A 26759-nucleotide genomic window follows, 5' to 3' on the forward strand; every position below is an offset into this window, starting at 1 on the left:
TCTCCAGAAAAATCGGGTGACACATATTTAGACAACTAAATCCATGTGATGAATCACTGCACGGATCAAAAAGAAACTACGTAAGGTAAGTCAGCTGCCTCCAAAACAACACTGTTTAACAAGAGGGCAGTGGCCACCACGTGGGCTGTCCAGAAGGGAAAGGAGGGTCCCGGGCTGAGGGAGCCAAGTGTCTGCTCTAGCTGGAACCGGGAGCCAGTCCCTGCTGCTACTCTGAGCCTGAGAGTTCTGTCCTGCAGCAGGCCACGGAGGCACAGCTGCACCAGGGCCAGCTGGACGCCACACAGCAAACCCCAACTGGTGCTAATCTAAGCGAGGGAAGAGGCATTGTAATAAGTCTCGTGCTTCACCATGATCTATGGGCATGTCTTCTAAAATAACTTCTTTTGAAATTGTTTTTTGAGAGCTAACTTCAGAGTCATAAAAGAAAACCTGTCAAAAATAACTGCACACACACACACACAAATGAACTCAAGACAGAGCAGGGCATTAAATGGGCTTGTCAGGATACCACCTGCCAAGACTCTGGACATGGAGGGACACTTGGCTCACATTGACCACAGGAGTAGGTTATACTGGCCATGGGGGTGGGTCAGGGTCCATGGGGTGGGTCACACTGACCACACAGGGCTGGGTCACACTGAGCATAAGATAGCTCACGCCAGGAGCTCACGTATCCCCATGCCCTGTGACTGTCAGCCGGAGCCCTGTGTATCTGTGCGTCTGTACACCTGTGTACCTATGCATTTGAACACCTGTGTATCTGTGCATTTGTACACCTGTGTACCCATGCATTTTTACATCTGTGTACCCCTGCGTTTTTACACACCTGGGTACCCATGCATTTGTACAGACATGTACCCAAGCATTTGTACACCTGTGTACCGTGTATTTTTACACCCGCATACCTGTCTACCCCTTATGCCACCTGGGCCAGGCTTACCTGTGGTGGGTCTGATGGCTGAGGAGAGGCTGGCGGGTGTCATCACGGGGACACACTCATCGTCCTGGGAGTAGCCGGCCTGGATGGCTCGCAGGTAGCTGTGACTCCTGGTGCGGAAGCATCCGGGCAGGTCCAAGGCGTCCATGGCCTGTGACTCCACCTCGCTGAAGACGGATTCACACACCGACTCCAAGTGCCCATTCACCTCTGCCTCGCTCATCTGCAACCCCCAGCACAGCCGTCACAGGGTGGGCCCCAGGGACAGGCCAGCCCAGCCCTTGGCAGTGTCCGCAGAGCTAGGCTCCAGCCCACAGTGCGGACACTCCTGAGAGCAAGCCTGTCCACCACTGTGTGCGGGAAGCTCAGCAGGGGACCTGCACACTGGCTGCTCCCTGGCCTGGCCCAGTCCTGGTCCCAGAAGGCACATGGCAGTGCTGGACTCGGGTAACCGGCCTGACACAGGGCAGGGTCCGCCCCAGCCCAGCCCGGCACTGCCAGAGGAGCATGGGGGCAGTGGGGTCTGGAGGCCGGGGAGCACCTCACACACAGCCACGCTCCAGCGTCAGCGAGGACAGCTGCCGTCCTCACCCCTGGCGCGGCTGGCACTCCACTGCCCCAGAGCACTGTGTGGTCAGAGCCTGGCCTTCTGTGGTGGTTCTGGGCCCCTCTGCTGGGCAGAGGACAGTGGCCCTGATTCTAGGTCAGTGCTACCCCAGTCCCAAGGCTCCCCCAGTCCCAGCCGTTCCCCCCCCCCCCCCGCCCCAGGCAGGGAGACACAGGCATGTTGCGGGCACCCACCTGGCTCACGCAACTGGCCTGGCTCAGTGTGCTGACCGCCCGCATGTAGCTCTGGTTCCGGGAACGGAACTTCGGGGAGTTGTAGTTGGCAGAGGGTTCGAGGATGTGGGCAGCGGGTATGTCACTGGCAGTCTGCAGGCACCTCTGGCTGTGAGAGAGAAGAGGGTTGGGTGGGGCACAGCCTATGCCAGGCTTTGCTCAGACCCTGCTCGTCCCGTGGTCCACCGTCCCTCCGGATCCCCCATCCCTGTGGATGTCCCATGGATCCCTGTCCCTGCAGATCCCCACAACCCCTGCGGATTCTCTTTCTCTGCAGATCCCCCATCCCTCTGGGTTTTGCCCCAATAGATCCCTGAAGATCCTTCATCCCTGTGGATTCCTGCCTGTTCCATGGGTCCTCACCGACCTCCCAGTGGCACAAGTAAAGTTGGTGTGGAGGCAGTTAAGTGGGTGTCTGTAGGGCCCCACCTCCCCCACGCTAAGTGACTGGCCATGGGCACAGGGAAAGCCACACATGCACGGAGGAGCCCAGTGCCCGCCTGGAAGCTCTGAAAGTGAAGGCAACTGTGTCCCAGAGGATCCTGGGGGCACGGGACAACCCCCCTCCCCCACCACGGGCGCATCCTTTCTGTGCCCTGTGAAGGGACCATCAGAGGGGAGCAAGGCTGCTCTGGACACGGCACAAGCTCCTCAGCTGCATTTGCCACAAGCAAGGGCAGGTGAGCGGGGGCAGGTGAGTGGGTGGGGGGGGCAGATGAGCAGGGACAGGTGAGCAGGGGCAGGTGAGCGGGCAGGTAAGGGAGGCCATGTGAGGGGGGTCAGGTGAGTGGGGGCAGGTGAGGGAGGGCAGATGAGCGGTGGGGCAGGTGAGGGAGGGCAAGTGAGCAGGCAGGTGAGGATGGGCAGGTGAGTGGGCAGGTGAGAGAGGGCAGGTGAGGGGGGCAGGTGAGGAAGGGCACCGCAGGCTCCACAGAGCAGCCCAGTCATCATCATCTCTGAACACTAGACATGGAGCCCGTCCTTCTGAGACGCCAAAAGAAACATTCTCCATCCTCGCCAGACACCGGCAAGTCCCCAGGGTCCTGTACAGAGCCCAGGGCCAGGGGAGGGATAGGGGACAGCTAGGAGTGGGTGAGTGTGCAAGATGGCCATGTGCGAGTGTGAGTGCGTTTGCATGTATGATACACCTGTATCAGTGTGCTCGAGAGCATGTGTGTGAGAGAATATGTGTGCATGAGTGTATATGTGAGTGTGCAAATGTGTGATCAGTGTTATGTCTGTATGGGTTTGTGTGTATGAGTGTGAGTCCAAGAGTATGTATGCATGAGTGTAGGTATGTGTGAGTGTGCAAATGTGTGATTAGCGTGTGTTAGTGAGTGCAGATTTGTGTGAATGTGAGCTCAAGAGAGTGTGTGCCTTAGTGTATGTGTGTGATCAGTGTTTATGTGTCAGCAGAATGTGAGTGTGAATTTATGTGTGTGCAAGAATGTGTGTGAGTGCGAACGTATGTGTGCATGAGTGTATGTGTGAGGGCGCAGGAGTACTGTGTGAGTGATCAGCATGTGTTACGGGAGTGCGTATGAATGTGGATCTGTGTGTGACAGAGTGCACGTATGAGAGACAGAGAGAATGTGTGTGTGAGTATACGTGTGTGTGTGTGTGTTTGTGACCATGTGAGGCTGGCATCGGAAGCCTGGCTTTTAGGGTCCAAGGGGACTTGCTTGAGTCTGGACACTCGAGTCTCAGCTGGAGCGGGGAGCGGTGGACAGTGAGTGAGTCAGGACAAGTGCTGCGGGGTGTCTGTGACAGAGGACAGAGTGGCTGCCCCTGTGCACTACTGCGAGCCCTGGGAGTGCAGAGGGGGGGGTGTGGGTGTGGTAGGCTGGGGGCAGCCAGGAGCAGGGGCTGTGCCTACCAGGGCTGCCCTGAGTCACAGCAGGAGCAAGGAGCACTCACAGCACACGCGTCCACAAGTGCATGTTCACCGCACACGAGCCCACATTGCATGTTCACTGCACACAGGTCCACGGGACAAGACAGCCAGATATTTTCCCTTGAGGGTTCCAGGTGGCCTGGGCAGGACCAGGCATGGGCATGGGGGCAGCAGGAGGAAGCACCTTGTAAGACATGGGTAGGTATGGGGGGCAGGTATGGGTCAGGGTTGGCCTGGGGGGGCAGGTGTGGGTTGGGGATGGCCTAGGCGGGCAGGTGCGGGTCAGGGCTGGCCTGGGCAGCAGATGGGCCCATGTGCCTCCATGTGGGAGCCTGGCCAGGAACAGGCACGTGTGGGGCCATGCTTGCTGTGCCATGGCTGGCGGGGGGGTGCAGGAGAGCCCTGACCACTTGTCTAGCCAGGAGCCCTGACCGGGCACATGCGAACCCTCTGAGCTCTCCTCATAAGGGGCCCCTGCAGGGTTGGGGGACTGAGCCTGCCCCACGCTCAGGAGTGTGGGATACACGGCAGGGGGCTGGAGACCTGGACCACTCTGCCTGGCCAGGCCTGGGGCTCAGAGCCCCTGCTCGGGGGGAGGGGGTGCCCGATACCCCCAGGGTAGAGCTGGGCAGGCAGAGGGGCCCGCTCTTACGTCTGCAGGTCAGTGAGCGGTCTCGGCACGGCCGTGAGCAGGGCGTCGGGCCGCACGGCCGCCGTGGGCGATGTCTTGGGGCTGGAGTCGGACTCGGCGCTCTCCTCGTCGCCCATGGCCTTGATGTAGCTGCCGCTCCGCATCCGCCGGCACGGGATCTCCTCCTTGCCCCCCGGGGGGTAGCCCCCCCACTCGTCCTGCGGCACCTGGGGAGCACACGCAGGTCAGCCCGGGCAGGGCAGGCCTGTCTGACGGAGCTTCTCCTCGGGCACAAGGCGAGCTGCAGGGGCGGGAAGGACGAGTGAGCCCCGCGGCCACACACTGACCCCCGGAGTCAAAGGGCCGGGACCTGGGCAGCGGGAACGGAGAGAGCAGCGCCGTGCCGAGCCCCCCGGCCTGGGGCAGCCGCGTCTGGGGGTCCTTGGGTGGGAGCCGCCGCACTCACGTGAGCGCGTGGTCTGAGAGGGGCCGTGGGCCGGTGCCGGCTGCAGGTGCTGTGGACTCGGGAAGCGATGGCCTGGCACGGGCCCACCTGGCAGGCGGCTGGCCCACCTGTGGCAGGTGGAAGCAGGCAGGACCCTCCCCGGCTGGAAGGAGCCCGCGCCTGCCTCGGGGTGGCCGCAGGCCCGCCCGCCCGCCCCCGGTGGCTCTGGGCATGGGTGTGAGTGAGGCTCAGTGAAGGAGCTGAGGGCGTCAGGCCGTGCTGGGCAGCACCAGGGGCAGAGAGGCGGTGGAGGCCCCTGGACACAGGCCTCCGTGGCTTGCCAGGACTGAAGCCGGGATACGAGGACTCGGGATGGGCAATGAGGAGTGTCCCCTGACGAGACACAAGGGTGGGTGGGCACCAGACTCTGACCCTGATTACCATGGTCAGGTCAGTTGTGGGCTCAGCAGGTGGGGGGGTGCACGGAGGAGGTGCAGGTGAGAGATCAGGGCAAGTGAGAGAGGGTGCAGGGGGGAGAGGGAAGGGTGGAGAGGGAGGTGCAAGGGGGAGGGAATGGGGGGAGGGTGCAGGTGGGAAGGTGCAGGGGGAGGGCTGCTGTGGGAGAGAGTAAGGGGAAGGTTGCAGGGGAGAGTGCAGGGGGGAGGGGGGAAGGACGGCTCTTCTGGGAAGAGCCAACCAGTCTCTCGGGTCCTTGGGCGGGCAACTGTGGTGGTGGTGGTGGTGGACGAACCTCCATCCCCTGAGCCCAGTAAAGTTGTTCACCCCGCCCCTGCCTTCCCTGGGGCAGCTTTGCTATGCCACAGTCTTGAAGGCCCCTGGCGACAAGGTGGGACAGGACATGGGGACACAGGTATGCTGTGACCTGAGGTGCTCCTGCCATGTGGGAACTGGCCTCTGTCCACGGGGCTCTCACACAGACTCGACCTGCACCCTCCCCTGTACTCCTCACTGTTGTCCCTCTCTCTGTACCCTCGCCCTGCAGCTCCCACCCATACCCCCCCACCTCTACCCCCATACTCTCCTCCTGCACCGCTCACCCACACCTGCCACCTCTACCCTCCCTCTGCACCCTCCTCCATGCACCCCTCGGCCCTGTAATCTCCCCCTGCACCCTTCCCCTGTGCGCCTCCCTGTAACCTCCACCTGCACCCTCCTCCATGCATCCCTCCAAGCCTGCTGATGTCCAGCCAGGAACCTAACAACAGAGGGATGACCCACAGTGGACACTGTCTCCATGTCCCCTCTAACACCCACGGCCAAGACTGCTGCCCTGGGAGGTTCCCAGTATACCCAGGAGGCACGGGCATATCCTCCAGGGCTGCTATGGGACTCGGCAGCTGCAGGTGTGAGGCCGAGTGGCTAGAGCGTGGCCAGTGTCCCCTGGGCCTGCAGGTGTGGGGCGGTCAGGGTGTGGCTGGTGGCCCCTGGGCCCATAAGCCTGAGCAGTAAGGACATGGCCAGTGTCCCCTGGGCTGCCCCACGGCCTGTGTATATGGAAACCACTTGGCTCCTCGGCTGGTGCCAGCGCCTGGCCGTGACCCACAGTCCTGAAGAGGAGGGAGTTGGGGGTGCAACCCCGAGCACCCGGGGCTGTCCCCGCAGACTCACCTGGAGGTAGTGGCATGGCCTCAGGGCTGGCTTGAGGTCCACGTGGCTCAACGGCTTGTCCAGGTTCAAGGAGCTCTTGTGGTAGGCCTCCTTGGCCTGGCTGACGGTCAGCGTGGACCAGGAGCTGCGTGTCAGGTACTTGGCGTCCGGCGTCAGGGCCAGGCCCTCGCAGGCCGAGCACTTGACGTCGTTGTTGCTCTTGGAGGTCCTCAGCGAGAGCTCCCCGAAGGGGCTGGGGAGCGCTTCGGGGTAGCAGCGGGAGAGGCGGTCGGAGTGGTGGCGGGGGGCCGCGCTGGGGGGCCGGTAGGTGCCGTCGCTGTCCAGGTTGTCGTCCGAGCTCCACCAGCTGCTCAGGCCCGTCCTGCTCCTGCTCTCCGGCCTCCGCTCGCGGCTCTTGCTGCGCTTGCTGTGCTTGTGGTGGCCGGGTGGCGGCTCGTCCACCCGGCCGCCGCCCTTGGTGCCGTTGGCGTGGCCCTTGGACGAGCCCTCGAGCGAGTGGGACTTGGTGAAGAGCTTCTGCACGGAGTGCACCAGGTGGCGGATGCGGCCGGGGCTCTCGCTGCGCTGCTCGGGGCCGGCGGGCGCACGCTGGTACTGCAGCGTATGGAAGCCGTCCCGGTGCAGCGGCAGCTGCTTCTCGAACTGGTCCAGCAGGTTGGCCGGGAGGCGGTTCATCTTGGTGGTGCTGCCGTGCGACCCGACGCAGTCGTCCCGCGCGTCGTAGTGGGAGCTGTAGTGCATCCGGGGGAAGGTGCTGCTGGACACGTGGGCGCCCAGCGCCATGGGCATCAGCATGCACTCGGAGTGCACGGAGCTGCGTGGCGAGCAGCGGTGCTCCAGCGGGCAGCTGTCGCTCGGGCTCAGCAGGTAGGGCGTGCGGGGCTCCGGCACATGGTGCAGGTGGTCGTGGGCCAGCTCACAGTCCTCCGGCGGCGCCAGGCCACACGTGTGGCTGGAGCACAGCTGGGGCGGGCTCCGGCCGGGGGCCAGGCCCTTCATGTTCCTGGGTGCGGGAGAACAGCGCTCCTCATTGAAGTGGGGTGACGGCGACCATGAGTAGCTCTGGTCTGAGGAGAGAGCAGAGCCACCGCTGAGACGAGCACCGGCCCCAGGCCCTGCTCACTCCCCCCGCCCCCCTGTGGGGGCTCCCTTCTGGTCTGAGCCCCTGGGGGGCGGGTAGGGGCTCCAGGACAGAGACCTCACTTGAATGTTTGCACAGATGGAGGCACCCCCAGCTCTACTGAAAGCGTGGCTGTGGCTGTCAACGGGTGACAATCAGAGGAGACAGGCATCCCTCAGTTCCAGGAGACACACATGTCCCTCAGTCCCTCATCCTGGGAGACAAATATGTCCCTTAGACCTGGGAGACACCTGTCCCTCCATCCCTCAGACTCAGGAGATGTCCCTCAGACCCTCAGTCCTGGGAGATACACACATCCCTCAGTCCTTCAGCCCTTCACTCCCAGGAGACACACGCATCCCTAGAACCCACAGACCTGAGAAACACACACGCCCGTCAGATCCTCGGGCCCTCAGTCCTTCATTCCCAGAGAAAGGTGCTTCCCTTGGCCCCTCATTCCCAGGAGATCTATGATCCCCAGTTCCCAGATCCTTATACCCAGGTGACACACATCCCTCAGGCCTTCAGGCCCAGGAGACACATGTGTTCCTCAGACCCAAGAGACACATGTATTCCACAGACCCAAGAGTCATATGTGTCCCTCAATCCCACAGGCCCAGGAAACACATGTGTCCTTTAGTCCCTCAGACCTAGGAGACACATGTGTTCCTCAGTCCCAGTCCTGGGAGACACATGTGTGCCTCAGTCCCTCAGACTTTCAGACCCAGGAGATATATGCATCCCTCAGTCCCAGTCCTGGGAGACACAGGTGTCCCTCAGTCTCTCAGACATGGGAGACATATGTGTCCCTCAGACCTGGGAGAGCACACGTCCTACCACTGGTTAGCTGCATGGTGCAGGGCTTTGGCCAGCCACCCACAGCACTGGAGGACATGGGCTGGTGAGCCACCAGCTGCCACTCGTGGTCCCTGAGGCACAGCCAAGTGCCTGGAAAACTACGGAGCTCAGTCTGGGGGTTTGTTCCTGCACCACAGGGTATGGGCGCCAAGAAGACCTTTCTCTCTGTTCCTCTGCTAGTGGCAGAACCCAGGAGGAGGGTAGAGCATCACCCAGCACCCTGGCTTCTGTGGCTGCCCTCCTGGACCACACACAGACAGAGCATAGAAACTGGGATGGAGCACAGAGAGCCCCAGGCCGCACCTGTTTTTCCTGCTGGCCAAGGGTCTCTGCTAGATAGTGCCTGGAGAGATGTGGGAAGGTCAGCACGGTTAGAGCAGGGTGTGGTCGACGTTTGCCACACACAACCCCTTCGACCCAGAGGCCCCGGCCCTGCGTAGTCCAGGGACAGATGAGACTGATTATCAACCGTAAATCAATTTAAGTTCATTTCAGTCAAGTGACTGCACTCGGGGCCACAACCCCGAGCTTCCAAGCTGGTAACGATCACACAGGAGTGATGTCCCCTCTGAGGGGGATGTGACATGTACGCACATGACACCCACCCATCTGCATGCAGCTCAGGCCCACACCCCATGGACATCAGGACCTAGGAGTGGTTCCTCATTGTGCATCCCCGCCTCACACTCAGACCTGGACGAGGCTCTGGTCAGCCGCCTAGAGCAGGCCCAGACAAGCCGTCTTACCCCAGCTCCCCATGTGCCAGAGTCCTTTCGAAGATGCTTTCACAGCTCTGCGCCTTGGTAGATAATGTGAACACAAGGAGGGCATTAAACCCTTCAGCTCCTTTCAGAACTTCTTTCTCTTTTCAATTACGCATTTTTGGTGAGCACACTTGAAGCCTAATTATACTTAATTACACAATGACTTTTTATTTATGGGCTAAAAAATAGCTTTTAACCAGCTCTTTATTCTACCCCTCAAAATGATGACTTTCAAAGTACAAAAGAAAATTGCTATCAGCTCTAAATCTAATCCCATAACTCGTGAGGCCAAAAAGTCACTTCAGATATGGCCTGTGTGAGAAAACCTGCCTCACGAAATACACATTGAAGTTCACAGAAGTAACCATGGTTGTTTCTTGAGTCCCTTTCCCTTGAAATGCTCTTGATACAAATCAGAAAAATACTCTAATTCACAGCCATGGCTTTTAGCTTTGCCCTGTTTTCTGGGCACTGCCTGCCATGCTCGGGGGCCATTGGTGATGGTGTCCAGGGGTGACCCCAGGCCACACTCAGGAGAACATACATCAGACCTGGGGACACAGTGGCATGGCCAGAAGCAGCTGCTTGCCAGGCAAGTGTCTGATGGGCTCAGGACTGAGCTCCAACCTGCAGTTGTTTATCTTACTTGCGTGGATCAGAGGGATTATCTTATACTTCCATTCTGAACAGCCTTTTACAAATGTCTGGCTCTCAAACACGGCAGAGCGCCCGCTCCAAAACACAGGGGGATTGTTTTGAGAATTACTTCATAAGCAAATGTAAATTGGGAATCAGAAGTCACTGACATGTTTTAGGTCGTGTTGACTTCTTCATTCCCAGGCCAGTGAGAGGTAAATGATGAGTTCTCCGAATACATCACACCTCCAGGGAAACCCTCTGACATGAACCTGGGATAGCGCGGCAGTGCACGTCACAGGCCTGGGGCGGAGTGGTGGTGAGGGGGAGGTGGAAGACAGGCTGTGTGGTACAACCCGAGGATGTGGCCTGTCCCAGGTCAGTCAGAGCCAGTGGAGGTGTGGGAAGACCTTGGTGCTGGGCTGAGACTTCCCACATGCACACACATGTGTGAGCACATGTATGTGTGTGTGTGTGTGGAGAACCATGCAGACTGCTAGCAAAGCTGCTTTCCGGTAGCCGGGACTGTGTAGAGACAAGCGCCCAGGAGCCACGTGGCCACCACAGCCTCCAGCCGCCCCATGGAGAGACAGCAGTCACACGCAGCATTCTCGCCCATGGGTGCCTAGCCAGAAACCCAGTCTGGGCCCGACTATGTAGCCACAGCAGAACAGAAGGGCCCTGGAGACAGTATCTTTGTGGGGTACAGGGCAATCCATAGCCCTGAGGCTCTGGGGCTCCCCTCAGAGCCAAGTGCTGGCTGGAGCAGAGGCTGGTGGTCCTTCACCATGTACCCAGGGACCCACTTGGCAGTCCCAGTCCTGGCACAGTGAGAGAAGAGATGATGTGATGGGAACAGGTGGGAGTTGGGGGATGAAAAAGGAGGAAGGTTGGAGATGAATAAAGTGGAGGAGTTGGTAGTGGTTCTGCTAGCGGTACAGCTGTGTCTCTCTCTGTGGAACCCTGCATGGGGCTTCCTCTCTCTCTCTCTGGAACTCTGTGTGGGGCTCCCTTTCTCTTCATCGAACCCTGTGTGGGACTCCAGCTCCCAGCCACCATGTTCCAGACGTTTGCCTCGACAGCCACCACTGCACAGGAGTCGGGCAGGACCCCACACATGGCCCTTTACCATCCTCTCATCCCTCCAAACCACCAGTTGACGCCTCAGAAGTTACACAGCTCTGCTTCTTGGAGCACTGAGTCTCCTAGGGCAGCCAGACAGATCCTGTGCCTGCGGGCAGGATAGTAAGTACCTATGTCCCACGCATGGGCACATGGCATGCCCCAGTGTCCAAGAAAGCACGGGCAGAGCACTTCCACTTCCCTCATTATCATGGACGGCAAAGGAGGCTGACACATGTACCAATCACTCACTAGCCATCCCCGCAATAGCTCATCATCGCCAGGACCAGACCTTCCCTGATGTCTATGAACCATCACTTATCTGAGCTCAGTCTATTCCCATGGGACGGGGGCCATGCTATTCCTGCAGAAAATTAACGGGGAAGGAAAGTGGAGTCAGCTCAAGGTGAGCCCTCTCCCTGACCTGGCAGGTAGGAGTTCGGGCCGGTGCAGGAAAGCTCAGTGAACAGAAGCTGGTCACAGTCCCACTTAGAAGTATGACTTCTTATAGAAAATGCGTGTTTTACAGTGTGTAACAATTTTATGTTCCACATAAACACCCACTCACTTTTCTATTACATTCAGTAAATATAGTCGTGTTTTATAACCACCACTCGCTCTGGGGCTGACTCAGCATGCAGAGATGCCTGTGGGGTTACTGTGTGTGTATATGCGTCTGTGTGTGTCTATGTGTACATGTCTTTTTATGAGTGTGTGTGGAAGATTGTCTGTGTGTCTATCTCTTTGTTGTTTATGTATGTGGCTGTGTGGGTCTGTTTAACTTTGTATCTGTTGTATGATTGTGTCTGTGTATATCTATGTCTTTTGCATGTGTTTATCTCGTGTGTTTGTGAATGCGTCTGTGTGTGTAACTTTGTGTTTGTGTGTATGGGTAAGTCTGTGTGGGTCTATGTGTGTCTATCTATCCCTTGTGTGTTTGTATGTGCCTGTGTTTGTGTAACTTTGTATTCGTGTGTATGGGTGTGGGTGTGTTTGTGTGGTTCTACGTGTGTCTATCCCTTGTGTGTTTGGGTGTGTGCCTGTTTATGTCTGTGTAACTTTGTGTTTGTGTGTATGGGTGTGTCTGTGGGTCTGCATGTGTCTATCTGCCACTTGTGTGTTTGTGTGCATGTGTGTGTCTGTGTAACTTTGTGTTCGTGTGTATGGGTGTGTCTGTGTGGGTCTATGCATGTCTATCCGGTGTGTGTGTGTGTGTGTGTGTGTGTGTGCCTGTGTGTCTGTGGAACTCAGTCGTGTCTGGCCCCAGGGGGCTCAGACCCACCAGCTGACGTGGTGGCTGATCTCATTGCTGCGTGGATCACCCAGGCTCCTGCTTCCTCCCTGGGGCCCCTGAGGCAGGTGTGCAAACATAGGAGCCCCTCCTGCACTTCCCCTTACAGAGGTCGAGTCATCCCACGCCTGCTTCAGACCCACTGCCAAGCTCAGGCATCATGCCCTGCGAGGCAGGGGGTCCCCAGCTCCAGGAGGGGTGGGGGGAATGCTGGTATTGTACCTAGGTCCTCCTCGGTTGGCCCCGGGAAGCTGATGCCCGTCTGTGTCAAGTCCCCGGCCTCTTCCTCTGAAAGAGAAAAACAGAGTTACACTGGAGTCCTGGGAGGGCACATGCCAGCCATGCCTGGTCACGCACAGCCATGCCTGATCATACAATCACACATGACCATACCTGGTCACACACAGCCATGCCTGGTCATACAATCACACACGACCATACCTGGTCACACACAGCCATACCTGATCATACAATCACACATGACCATGCCTGGTCACGTACAGCCATGCCTGAGCATACAATCACACATGATCGTGGGCCTAGTCACACAAGTCACACTTGGTCACACAATCATGTATGACCACGCCTAGTCACAGTCACTCCTGGTTACACAGCCATGTCTGAGCACACATGGTCACACAGGGTCACCACACACAGACACCCCTGGTGCAGGCCCACACCCCCTCACATGGCAGAGAGTTCAAAGGCACTATGCCATGCTGGCCACTGGACAGCAGCTCCTATGGCACCAGGATTCCCAGACCCCTGGCCTGTCCCCCATGGCAGAGCTATTCCCTCTGCCCTATATGCCTCAGGACACCCAGACCCTGAACTGTCTCCCACAGGGGGCCCTGTCTCCTGGTCTGTTCCCCATAGGGCTCACAGACCCCCAGCCTGTCCCCCACAGGGTGCCCAACACACACCTCAGAGCACTTTGCTGCCGGGAAGGCCTTGCTTGCCCTCCCTGCATCACTGCTGTCCCCACCTCCCTTGGGGCCCTTCAGTCACTGTGCTGTGTTCCAGTAGGTCTTGGGTAGTGGCAGTGGCATTGGGGAGTCATGGTAGGCAGCTGTGAGGCTTTGGTCCATGGGAGGGCACGAGGCGGGCTCCCGGGCAGCCTCCTCGGCCTGGGCCTCTGCCCGCACTGCCGCAGGGCTGGGGGCTTCTGTGACACAGCCTGGCCCAGTCTAGCACTGGGGACTGTGGATATGGTCACAGGTGAGCAGGCCAGCTCATACCTGCACACACCTCTGGAACTGCCACCTGCAACTCGGCAGACTGGCACCTCTCTAGTCCAATCAGCTCAGGGCACACTGCTAGGAAAGTGGGTCTTGAGTGAGGTCCCATTAGCTGCCCTGTAAAGCTGTGGGAGAATTTAATTTCACAGGAGCATGTGGTCCCTGGTTCTGAGTAGTGAGTGTGTCTGTGTGTGTGCATGTGTGTGTCTGTGTGTGCACGCGCCTGTGTGTGTGTATGTCTGTGTGTGTCTGTGTGTGCATCTGTGTCTGAGCATGTGTGTGAGTGTGTCTTTGTGTGCGTGTGCCCATGTGTGTGTGCCTGTCTATATGTCTGTGTATGTATGTCTGTGTGGATGTGTGTGCATGTGTGGGTCTGTCTGAGCGTGTGTGTGTGCACCCATGAATGTGTGCGTGTCTGGGTGTGTGTACATGTGTGTGTGTGTGTGTGTGTGTGTCTGTGTGTGTGTGTGATCTCAGTGCCACATCCATCCAGGCAGTGCTAGATCCATGCTTTCCATCTGCTAAGTGCATGGGGCTAAGTGCTTTCACAGCTTGTTCAAAGGGTCTCCCGGACCGCGCAGGGCTGCTGGCACACTCAGGCTTGGCTTTCCTGCCAGCCTACTCATCAGCTGGCAAGGACACCGGCTTTAGCAGGAAGCCAAAGGCGGCTGTTTTCATCTGTTTGAAATATAACGTGTGCTTCTAACTAAATCCGGTTGCCACGGAGACGGCCGCCGCATGGCCTGTCGGAAGGATCCGCACGAGGCTGGTCAGAATGGAATCAGGGAACGGAAACAACAAATATTCCATCTCAATCTCATCTCTTCTCCTTGGTTCATACACAGAGACGTGGAACAACCCACGAGATTTGACACATACGTTTCCAGGAGGAGAGAGCATGAGGGTGACAGGTAGCACACAGCAGACAGACACACTGGCCATATGGGGGTGGACACTAAGTCCTGGGGACAGTGGACAGCTGGTCGGCTCTGAGGTCACAGAGGACAGAGGGCGGCTGCTGGGCTGGAGATCAGAGGACTGTGGTTCAAGGGAGACCAAAGAGAGGGATTTGAGCACTGTGTAAATGTACCCACCTTCCCATTTTTGGCCAAAAAGGAGTCCTGGAGATGCAGCCAGTGAAGAGCCTTCAGCCCCAGCAGGGGGTTTCCCTTGTACCCTGGGGCTGTCCCCACTCCCCTTGGCTAAACTCATGTACAAACGTCACACACACAGGCCAGCTAGGAGCTGCACGTGGCCTGTCCCTGCCTCACCCACAGGTTGGTGTCTTCCACCAGGAATCCCACCCCCAAGGACAGAGGCCTGGAATGGTGCCCGTGGCTGTGCCAAGGCGCGGGCTGGGCGCAGAGTTCAGGGACAGGGTGACAGGTGGCCATGTGGGCGCATAAACCACCATCCGTTCTTGGGGCACAGACAGGAGAGGTTCTTAGTAGAGGCGCAAGTGCCTCTCACTGCCCCCCAAACTGACATCCCACCTGGTTGCTATTCCCCAAGCACCCTGTGTCCAGGGTCCCAGCACCTGGAGGTACAGTTCTAGGGTCCCAGTGCCTGGGGTGGAGTCCAGCACCTGGATACTTGCATCTGGGCTCCCAGCACTCAGAGTCATGCCACCCCTGGGGCTCCCTGGGACCCGCTTGCCCAGCATGGCGAGGCTCTGCCCTGCCGCTGGGACACAGAGTCTAAACTCGGCCACAGGACAGTCTGATGCTTCAGCTCTCAGGCCAAGGTTTCATTCCGGCTTGACCCAGGACTGGGGCCCCCCCAGCGTGGCTGTGGCCCTACACTTTCCCTGAGGTGTCCCCACTTTCTGCTGGGCCTCACGGGGCCCCGCCCACACCAGGTCGCCAGTGCCTATCCACGGGGCCTCGGGGTCTGGGCTGGGATGAGCTCCAAGCCCACCGCATTGCAGTCTCAGATGCTTCCACATTAACTTCCGCAGAAAGCCTCGTGGTCTGCACTTTGAGGACTGACTGAGGGCCAGTGAGGGCTCAGCACTGACAGCTCACCACCAGCTTCTGGCCGTTGCCCCTTGCAGGATCCCCCCATGTCTGGTTGCTTCAGACCCGAACTAAGGCCCAGCAGAAGCCGCCCCTACAATCCGCACAGTCCACCCTCCTGGGAAAACAGGCTCGGAAATTAAGTCCAAGTTTCCGGGACACAATCCTCGTCCTGAGACAACGCTAAGTGGGCCCAAGAGATGTGGGGAAGTGGGCTGTGCACACCAGGCTCCCTGCATCCAGGCCGCGTGAGTCACCCTTCGCCTGCCTCCAGCCAGGGGAACCCAGCCAGCAGCGAACCCCGTCCCAAGAGATGTTCGGCTCTAAGTTCCCTGAGCTCAGGACAGAGAGGAAAAGACCAAAGAGCTGAGTGTCAACTCCACATAGCCCAAGCCCCGAGCGGGAGCATGCACCGTCTGCCACGAGACGCAAACGTTACTCACTTCAAAAGTGACATTGATTATCTTTTTTTATGTGAAATGTTCTAAATCTAAATTCCAAATGAGTGTTGAGTTAAATCCTTGGCGCTCCCAGCCGCACTAAGGTTTTACAGCAGATCCTGATGAGCCATGCGTCGTGGGACTGGAGGACTCAGCAATGCCCCTCGCCCTGGCATGCACGCCAGGACAGGGCTCTGAGCCGCACACAGGAGCTCAGGGGAAGGCCCTGTGCGTGTCTGGGCTGGAGCCGCAGGAGTTTTGGTGGGCCAGGAGTTTCTCCCACATAGCCTCTGGGGATGCCTGTTCGCAGTGCAGGGCGGGAGCAGCTGGGAGATTGTCGGGGGCCCAAGGACAGAGCTCGGCCCGATGTGTGGCTCTAGCTCCAGGCCCTTCCACCCACACCTGTTGCCAAAGGTGCGGGGAATCCAATCACCTGGTTTCTGGCCACCGGGAAAACAGCCCCTTCCTTCCCACGGGGCTCAGACTGACCGCTGGAGGCCACTGTCACTCCAAGGACACCACTGGGTCTGCAGGAAGGAAGGGTTGGGCTCCCTCCAGCCCTGTGTACCCCTGGGCCTCAGTACCTCTCAGCACACACAGGCTGTGTGCAGGGGCTGGTGCTGGCAGATGGGCGCCATGGGGCAGCAGCCTAGGGAGAAGGAACCATTCCTGGGGCCAGAGTTGGTGGCCAGGGAGCAGTCCTGCATGCGGGCTCACGTCCCCCCCCACCACACCTGGGCCAAGGGCCTCCCAGAAGCATAGGGCCTGAGCAGCACCTCGATCTTGGGTCCACACCAACCCCACCCTGTTCTTCACAGTGATCCCACCCTGGGTGTCCACACCAACCCCATCCGAGTGTCTACACTGACCCCCACCCTGGGTACCCATACTGACCCCACCCTGGGTGTCCACACTTACCAACCATGGTCTTCACACTCACTCTCATCCTGGGTGTCCACACTAACCCCACTCTAGGTGTCCATACTGACCCCATCCTGGGTGTCCACACCAACCCCACCCTGGGTGCTTGCATGGACTCATCTGGGTGTCCAATCTGACCCCACGCTGGGTGTCCACACTGAGCTGCGTTTTTGGCTGAGAATCGCCAGTTGTTGTCCTGGTTATCTGATCACTGTTTGGGAGGCTCAGAAAAACAGGGAAAACCAGTCCTCACTCTCTGCTCCACCTCAGGTCCTCCGAGAGACAGAGCACAATAAATGATGCGCTGTCATCAAGTGAACTGGAGAAAATATTGCCCCGATCTAATATATGAGCTGGATAAAAACACAAGAAACCACGTTCAGGATCTCTCATCAGTCTACCTGTCACTCGCCGTTCCTGGGTCCGTGTATCAGGTCTGTCTCTACTGTCTCTCTACCGTCTCCCTGTCTATCCATCACCCATCCCTCGGCTGCCAATCTGCTTCCCTCGATCCTCCCTCACCCATCCCTCAGCCATCGACAGCTGTCAGCTGTCAGTCAGAGTCCCCGGGGGCTGAGGCACAGGGCTGGCCCTTGTTCTCCCGGGCCATGTCTGTTCACTCCTCCAAACGCGCCACCTCCCACACCTGCTGAGAGACGGGCACAGGAAGAAGTTGCAGTCCCGGGAAGGGGCAGGAGGAAGGTCTGTGTGAAGTGTCAGGATTGACCGTCTGATTTCTTCATACCAACCCCAACAACCACTCACAGGACAGAAGCCAGTGCCGCATCCCACATGCTGGGTGGTGGCTATGGTGAGTGGGGGCTGAGGCAGAGAGCACCGCAGCTGTGCAGACTCTACCCTTCTGGGATGGACCCCGTGCTTCTCCTAGGTGAGAGGCTGAATCCTAACATCCGTGTGATGTGACTCCATTTCTGAGGAGATTAATGGTTCAGATCCCCAGAATTTAGGAACTTCAGTGGCCTAGGAGCTGATGTTGGTGCAAGCACACACAGAGTTTCATCGTCATCAGAGTCAGCATACCCCTCCTGGAAACTGACAGTGTGCATTACCTTTATCCCAGTACCCGCAGACACGCCTCCAGCGAGAGTCCTTTTCAGCACTTTTCTCTCCATCAAGAAGCAAAATGATGTGCAAAGGGCAGGCAGGAGGCAGAGGAGGGGCTGAGGCCCCTGTTGTGACACATGCTCATTCCACACGAACACGCAGGCCAGCACTGCACAGCTTGGGGACACGGTGCGGGCTGAAGCAGCGGTCCCGGGGAACCTTCCCAGGTGCATGGAGAAGGAATGCTCTTGGAAGACGCATCTTTCCCAAGTGCGTGTACGAGAACCCAGCCCAGGAAACACTCTCTGCCTCCTGTAGGGAGAGGCTTGACTTGAGTCCTAGAGGCAGCTCAGGTAGCATTCTGGAATGTTCTGTGGGAGACTGGTCTAAAACCAGTGACACAGGGGTCGCCGAAGGGGCCACGGTCTCCTGCTCTCTAAAGCCGCACCACCCTGCACTGCCTGCTAACAGCCTGTCTAAATGTGTGCCCTTGGGTGACAGCAAGGTCAAAGCCAGTCCTGCCGGTCAGAACAATGAGAGAGAGAGGTGCGCTGTGCACTAGATTAGCCTCCACTCAAACCCTAAAAGGCTGCTCTGAACGCCTGAGTGCTGGTGCCTCGGAACAATGACCTAATCGAAGGGTCCCTGTCGCTACGAATTCAGAAATTTCATTTCCAAATGCACCGCAGGAAGAAAATGCGGCTCTCATTAAGAGCAGGGAACAGACGCAATTTAGTTTCCCCGCCTCACAGTGTAAAGCGCTCTGGCAGGAAGAGGAGGTCAGGGTCACGGTCCGGCCTCTGATGCCGTAAGAGATGCTCTGAGAGGTGGGTGGGGCCGAGGCTGGGCCCTCGGATGCTTCTTGTCCGTTGGGAAAGAGAAACAAAATGTGGGTGGAGAGGGAGAGGGCCCCGAGGAAGCTGCCGCGTTCGTGAGGCTCAGGCGTGGATCCTGCCGCTGGTGTTGCTGGGCTGGGGACGCGTCCAAGTGGCTCCCTCCCTGCCAGGTATATTGAGGCATTGGAGCGGGTCTCTAAGCTGCTCATGAAGGACACACTTGCTTTCCAGAGGCTGCGCCAATTGGGCAGTTGACTCCCACCACCTTTTTGCCTACGGCCATCCTATCCAAGTCTGGGGCCCACTTCAGGACAGTGGGCAGCACTGATCAAACCCCAACCCTTGTCTACTTCTGTGACTGGCCCATCACCTCAGACTGGCATCTTCTTGAGGGAACCCCATGAATAAGGCAGGGCAGAGAGTGCAGGAGAAAGACCTAGCTGATGCTTTCATCCACAGCAGCAGGAAGCCCTCCTGGACTGCCTGGTGCCTCCAGGACGGGCATCGCGGCCAGGTCACCCAGGCCACCGAGCAGCTGGCCTGCGTGCAGAGGGCCTCATGCAGAGATCCTGGGTCTGGTCCTTGGATCCTGGGTCTGACCACAGGGCCGGCCCACCTGCATGACCGACTTACTTCTCAAGAATAATTTTTATCAGTGCCAGGGGTGCTGATGTTTAAACATAGAGATCTTCAATATTTGTCCACCACTGAGAACAGAAGCATTCCACACAATCAACAATCTGTGTCATTTTAAGCGCTCAATGACTGTGGCTTGTGCTTCTTTGGCAGTAGTTGCTTTTCAATGAAAAAAAAAACTCAGTTTGCAGCAGAAAAGGTGATACTTCTGATTGTAGGTTTAGTGAGTTTCTACCATTGAATTGTTCCCAAGACTTCACTGTCAGAATCCTGGGAAGCTCTTAGGTACCAGCAAACCGACAGTCAGCAAAGCTGAGTCTGAACAGGAATGGACTGTCCAGAGACCCCTCTATGGGGACGCCCAGAGAACTGTCGAACTGACACGGTCTCAGTCCTGCAGGGAAGCGGCATAAACACGAGCAGCCGTGGATGCTCAGAAACTGCCTAGAACCTTCTGTTCCTCTGCATGACCAAGAGTCGCACACCAGGACCAGCCAGGGCGTGCCTGGGAAGGCCTCTGAGAGGCAGAATGCTGTGGGATCTACAACTTCTGGAACAAAGAAGTTGTCTTAAGGCCAACAAGGAATCGCTGCCAAGTACAACGCAAAATGGCAGCAGGATCTTTAACCCCCTATAAACTGCGGGTGAAACACAGCAACCACCAGGCCTCCCCAACACAGAGAACCAGGAGCTGACACTGGGTGGGCAGGCACTGCGGCTGGCCCTGTTCTCTGGAGGGGTGATCTCTGCTCTGCACAGCTCACTGAGCAGTGCACGGCAGGCAAAGGTCTCAGCCACCCCATAGCACCAAGGGTTCCACTGGCCTTCAGGGTGCTGAGAGGCAGCCAGAATGGGAGGCCAGGGAAGGGCCGGTAGGCACAGTGCTTGGGCTGGGGGAGGTGAACCTGGGAAGGTGGACGGGCTTCTCCCGGGGAATGGACCCTGAGCTCAGAAAGGGAGGGGCTGTGTCCCTGCAGGGGTGAGGAGAGGCAGACCTGTGGGACAAAGGTTGTCCGACTGGCCCAGCAGAGCACCGGGAAGACAGAAAGGAGCACCCCTGTCACATGTGAAGGCTCGTGTGGTCCTGACAGCCAGCCCCCTGCTTCCCCGCCTGATGCCAGGCGGCTGAGAAGCCCCTCCACCGCTCTTGCCTGCAGGGCTAACTAGCTTGTAAGATGCAGCAGTACTGACCAGCACCGTCTTCGAGGAACTGGGTGCAGCTCCCCAGAGGCGGCTGGACACCATCGACCATGGATAACGTCTCAGGGGCCCTCTCCCTGTTCTGAAAGTCAGAAATTCCACATGCTCAGTCCGAAGTTAAGACTTGGTGCCCACTTCCTGTTTATACTTACTCACTGGACAGCTCCCCACCGCCTGATTCAGCACCTCCACCCCGGACAGCTCCCAGACTACTTTTCCAGCTCTCCGTGGTGCTGGGTCCCACTTTTTTCAGCACCTGGAAGCCCCTGGACAGTCCCCGCCTAGCTAGGGACTGGACTGGCTTTCCTTCTGGGAAGGGTGGGGCAGGGTGAACAGGGTGGGCTCAGGGCAGAGGCTCGTAGGGAGGGGAGCCAGGCCACCCTGCAGGGAACCTCTGCGGGGCGCTTCCTCCCGAGCCCTTGTGGGAGTGAGGGCGGGAGAGGCTTGTTTCGCTTCTCTAACAAGTCCCTGCCCGGGCCTCTCCCTCTGTCCCTCCATCCAAAACCACAGCCGCATCTGCATCTGGCTTTTTTGTCTCTGCACATGTCCAAGTTCCAAGACAAAAATATCTGAACGCATCTGAATATCCAGTTTCTATGGAGACCAGAATCAAAGAGAACTGTCTAATGAGAGGGTTTTTAAGATTTTTTTTTTTTTAAAGAAAAGAATAATTCCAGCCCAGTGCTTTGCAGTTTTGGAGTAAGAAAATGCCTGTGAGTCAGTTATTATTCCAAACACGTTTTGCTAATAAGCAATCGCATATTCTATGAGAATTGCCGATGACAGCTAATTTTCTGTGCTCTGTGCTCACTGTCTTCATACGGCCCCAGATGACACGGCTGGGCAGGGCTTCCGCCCCGGGTCTCAGAACCTGCCTCTGGCACAGACCTGGGGCAGGGATTGAACTGGAGATGTGGGCACGGCAGATTAAATGACGCTCTCCTTAAGGGACCCAAGCGATGCGGTGTGAGAGGCACCCACACAGCAGGCAGACGACTGCTCCCCATTTAAGTTCTGGGTCTTCTGTTTGGATGCAGCCACCCCCACCCTCCGGCACGCACAGTTTTGTCATCCACGTTACAGGGGAAGGAGATGGACTGTGGCACTAACCCAGTTAGCAGGTAAATTCTATTATGTCTGTCTGGATCTGGGAGACTGCAGAAAGGGGAAGGGTTGTTTTTCTTGTGCAGAGATGACGATGGTGGGAAATACTCCCACACAAGGAATGGAAACATTGCCCGCATCATCCAGTTCTGCTGGCTAGACCCAGTATGGGGTTGAAGCCCGGGGACCTTGCTGGGCAGGTCCTACCCCCCCCTCCCCAAGCTAGACTGTCCTCACTTCCACCCTGAGCACTGTAAACCGAGTCCACATGACAAGGGTTCCACAGGGTTCCTTGTGCCCTCTATGTTGTGTCTTTATGACCTGTGTCTTCTTGAGTCCAGGGTTCATCCCAGTAGGAGGCCTGGATGAGGATGGGTCCCTGCAGGCTGTGGGGCTTCCACGGGGCGCTTCTGCAGCCCTGGCTCTAGGAGGGGCTCCCTGGAGGGTGAAGGGCCTAGACCAGCCTCATAGCACCCACACTCCACACCCCTGCATGGAGAGCACTGGCAGGGTCGAGGGTGGCCCCAAGAGTCACTCACCCAAGTGGGGTCTGGCCAGTGAGTGTCACAGGGTTGGCTTTGCTGCTGGCCTCAACATAGGACTAGTTTGCCGTCGGGCCTGCAGCACTGCCCAGAGACTAGATCTCCAGGGGCCTGCCTGCTCCTCCCTCCCACTCGAGAACCCCTGAGTCCCGTGTCCCTGACCCTGTGGCCGAGAGCAGTGAGGGAGCAGCCCAGAGTCAGGAACCTATTGAAGCAACTGGAACGATGGAGCCTGATGGTTACTGGAGGTCACAGTGGGCAGCAAAGCCATCAGCAGGCCTCGGTTTCGACGGTGCCCAGCCTGGGACCCACACCTGAGCCTCCACCCACAATCTCAGAAAGGGCAGAAGCGTCAACCCAAGGCCTGAGGACCACAAATGGGAGTGACGGCGAGCACTGTGAGTGTGAGGAACACATGGGACGTGGCCTCCGAGAGTGGCCCCACATACCGGCCTTTCTCTCTTGGTCTGGCCGTGGGCCCCTCTGCGGCCACGTGGGCATGAGGACAGAGCCTGGGACGCACAGCTCCTTCAGGGCCGGACATTGGGGAGGGAGAACTTTCTCAGGCCTGGGACAGGACGGGGCTGGGATCTAAGGTCACCGAGGTAACGGAGACAGACATGTGCATATGAGTGACCCTGCAGGTGAGCCTGTGAGTGATCCTGTGACCGTGTGTGGGACCCTGTGGAACCCTCTTTGTGACCAAGTGACCCTGTGAGTGAACCTGTGGGACCCTGTCTGTGGCCCTGTGTGACCCTGTGATCTTGTGAGTAATCCTCCAATGGGAAAACGCCGTGTCTCCAGTTTTGGAAGGTTCTGGCCCTGGCCCTGCCCCTCCCCCTGGTCTGTCCAGTGTCCATCCTGCACACTCCCAGCGGCAGCTCATGGACACCTGGACATGGGAATAAACACAATTTTACCTCCAGTAACTTTACAGCCACAGCGCACCCAGGAAGTACACGATAAAAATGAATATTTTGCCAAAGTTTGAAAAAGATGCCAAAGTTGATTAATTTATGCAAAGGAACTCTTAAATTATGTGTCATTTCTACATAAAAAACGCTCTCATTGCCCTCCCTTGCTTCTCTTTTCTCCCAACCCAGCAGGTGAGTGTGGCAGGAGGAGGAGGGGCTGTGACAGATGTGGGGACAGGAGGCTCCCGTGGACCAGATATGGCCGAACAGTGTGTCTGGGAAGTCCAGCGTGTGGGCACTCATGACCCCAGGGATTCTCTCTGCCTTCAGGCTTATGGGCCTTTGGGGGTTTGTCTTGGAGCCCCGGGAGGAACTGAGGCTTCACCCTCTGGGAGCTTCAGGACCCAGGTCTGTGTCAAGAGGCCTGGATGTTGGATGGGTCAGCCATGGGGCCACTGTCCAGTGTGGGGGTTCAGACTATCACTGTTTATCTGTGGGATCTGTGGGTTCAGCCTAGCATAGTGCATGAATGTGGGGGTTAGTTGTGGGGCCTCTGTGCTTGTTGGGGTTCAGCCAGGGCTGCTGTGTCAACGTGGGGGTCCCTCAGGGTGTACCTGGGACCAGGTACAGCCTCCTCAGTGACTCACACCCACCTTCCACAGAAGACGCATCTCCTGGAGACAAGCTACGTTGCACGAGTCGATTTTCATGGAAAGTGAGGAACGTGGCAGTGAGGTGACGGGTGCTCTGCATGGGGCCAGCAGGACTGTGCAGGGCACGGAACTCACATGTGCTGCCCACAGAACTTCACACCTTTGCAAGCATGACGAAGGCAGGAAGCAGTGACAGGCTGCACTGCACCACCCCTCCCCAAGCCATCTCTATCCTGGAGGCCTCCCACAGTCTCACCACCAGCATTCAGGGCCTCGAGGGGCTTCCCAGGTCTTGCTGGTGCTGGAAAGGGGCAAACACATCCCGTGGCCCAAACACAGCACCTGGAACACCCAAAGAACCCCCATCCAGATGCCTGCATGGTTTGAAGACTTTAGCATTTTTCTTTCTGGTTCTGGGACAACACCCCCAGCAGTACTCAGGGCTTATTCCTGGCTCTGCACTCAGGCATCCCTCCTAGCAGAGCTGGGGGCATAAAAACAGGGTTCTGGGGACTGGGCCCAGGTCGGCTGTTCTGTGCTGTCTCCGGCCCCAGGGGTCTTAGCAGCAAGGGCCGTTTCTGATGCTCACTTAGATATAGCAAAGCCGACCCAAAGGAGCCACAGCCCACAGATGACACAGAGGAGCAGGGAATTCAAACTGACTGAATTTATAAATTTTCACTGTGCACCAGAATCTATTAATGAACCATAAAATCACCCTCCCGGGCAGGCAGAGGCTGCAGCAGCAGTAGCTCAGCAGGTCCCACGGACTCTGCATCACACCTCACACCGGCTCTCTGCCTCCTGCTGGTGGCCATGCCCAACCACCCTCTGCTCGCCCAAAGACATCCCAAGGCACGGAGAAGGACCTAAGGTCCAGTTGCAGGTGGCCCCGATGGACTGCCCTTGCATCTTTACTCTGTAGAGGACAAACCCTGCTTCTCCCATGCCGAGACAGACTGAAGCAGAACCAGCCCCTGTTCTGTGCATGGACCCGGGCTGCTCAGTCCTGCCGTGACTGACCCACCTGCTCCCCGGCACGGTCGCGGTCACAGTTCAGTGCATCATAAGCGCAGGTGCCTGAGGGAGAGGGCCAGCATTCCGCCTGGGCAGTCAGTGAACCCTGCCTCCCGGCTCACCACAGGGCATCCTCCGGTCCCTGCTCTCAGTCAAGCCCTGAAATCTCAAACGCAGAAAGCACGGGCAGGGGCTGGCAGGTGGCTGGGAGGGTGCTTCTTACCCACGTGCATGACCCGGTGGGGCTGGAGGGCCCAGAGAAGGTCTCCCGTCCACAGAGCAGCCCCAGTGCATGGACACAGCCCACTCTCCTGTGCCTGGCCACGGCCCAGCCCACATATCCACATAGGAGCCCGTTCTGCCCATGTCCCCACACATAAACATGTCCCAGTGCATGACTATGTCCTCGTCCATGGAGCAGGAAGGGCAGTGACCAGGTGTGGGGAAAAGCAGGGTGTGATCAGGTGTGAGGAGGAGGGTGTGACCAGGTGTGGGGAGGAGGAAGATGTGACCAGGTGTGGGGAGGAGGAAGGTGTGACCAGGTGTGGGGACAAGGAGACTGTAACCAGGTGTGGGAAGAGGAGGGTGTGACCAGGTGTGAGGTACTTCTAATCCTTTCCAGCAGATTCCATCAAAACCACAAGATTTCTGCTTCACCCAGATCTCAGCCAAGGCTGTTTTGCAGAGATTTTGTCAAGTGTGTGTTTATTTCTCAAGTGCCTCCCAGAGAAGCTTTTCATTTTGATGAAGTCCAATTAATTACTCTTTTCTTTCAGAGCCTGCTCAGGTCTGAAGCCACTGCCAGCCCCAACTCCTCGTTCTTGCTCCAGCGGCTCCAGAGGGTTGAGGGTTTCATTTCACATCGTGGCTTTGTCTGCTTTGAGTTAGTTTCTGCATCTTGTAAGATCCATGGCCAGATTTTCGACCCCAGTGTCCTTCATCTTGGAGAATGAAGAGTTTCAGGAGGAGATGAGGATTCTAGAGACTGCAGGAGGCTGCCTCCCCTGAGATCTTCCTGCTGAACTAGGCACCTCAGAAATGGGGTTCTGGGCCCCAGAGCCCCTGGGGCAGCACATTTTGGAGGGGGATATGGAGCTCATGAGGACCACAGACTCGACCCCATCTCCTTGCTTGCCATCAGAGGTTGCCCTGCGTTGGTGCATTTTTCACATACGTGAAGGATCACACGTTTCTTGGAGAAGCGACCTTCTGTTACTAAGTGTGTGAACCTTACCACTGCGGGTTCTTCCCAAATGACTCATATTGTGCTGAGGAAGAGACTTAGTTCAGCCAGTTCTGGGTGTGAGAGTTGGTAAGACTTTGCTTTTTGGGTCACACCTAGCAATGCTCAGGGGTTACTCCTGGCTCTGCACTCAGGAATTACTCCTGGAGGTGCTGTGGGGACCATATGGGATGCTGGAAATCGAACCCAGGTTGGCCGCATGCAAGGCAAACGCCCTACCCGCTGTACTATTGCTCCGACCCAAGTTGGTAAGACTTCGTTGCGTCTCCAGCATTGGCTGAGCTGCTTGGAGACTTTCTTTCCCCCTGAATGTGGTGTTGATTATTTCTTAGGATCAACCAACTTCTCATAACTTACTGTTACCAGATTTATTAACTATTTAAGTTTTAATTGACTTGCACTTCCTTTTGGGGGTGTGTGTGTGATTTGGGCCATACCTGGCAGTGCTCAGGTTTACTTTGGGCTGTGTTCTGACACCTATAAGTGCTCTGGAGACCAAACATGGTGCCAGGGACTAAATTGACAACGGACATGTGTAAGTCCAGTGCTGACATATTTCTTGTACAAATTTTACTGGGAAACAGTACACGGACATTTACTATGCAATTGGTTTAGGTTTGTGGTATTAGGTGGAGAATTTCTGCACCTGTATTCACAGGGATATTAAACTATAATATTCCTTCCTTGCAATCTCTACTGAGCTTTGGTGTCAAGCTTATGCTGGTCTCAGCAACATGCTAGGAAGGG

The 26759-nt window shown here is 57.4% G+C and overlaps 1 protein-coding gene across 7 annotated transcripts in view; it reads right to left on the bottom strand.

Moving 5' to 3' along the window:
• DLGAP2 (DLG associated protein 2) overlaps nt 1-26759 on the bottom strand; it is a 259502-nt gene that overhangs the window by 17007 nt on the left and 215736 nt on the right. For all 7 annotated transcript variants that reach the window (XM_056114028.1, XM_056114026.1, XM_056114030.1 and 4 more), the window contains 5 exons: nt 12411-12476; nt 6398-7464; nt 4345-4550; nt 1760-1907; nt 962-1181 (listed from right to left, as the gene is read on the bottom strand). In XM_056114028.1, the coding sequence (XP_055970003.1) occupies nt 962-1181; nt 1760-1907; nt 4345-4550; nt 6398-7464; nt 12411-12476 (1707 nt within the window). The remainder of the gene's footprint in view (nt 1-961; nt 1182-1759; nt 1908-4344; nt 4551-6397; nt 7465-12410; nt 12477-26759) is intronic.

This window comes from Sorex fumeus, unplaced genomic scaffold (assembly GCF_029834395.1).
Source record: "Sorex fumeus unplaced genomic scaffold, SorFum_2.1 ptg000024l, whole genome shotgun sequence".
NCBI classification, from domain to species: domain Eukaryota; kingdom Metazoa; phylum Chordata; class Mammalia; order Eulipotyphla; family Soricidae; genus Sorex; species Sorex fumeus.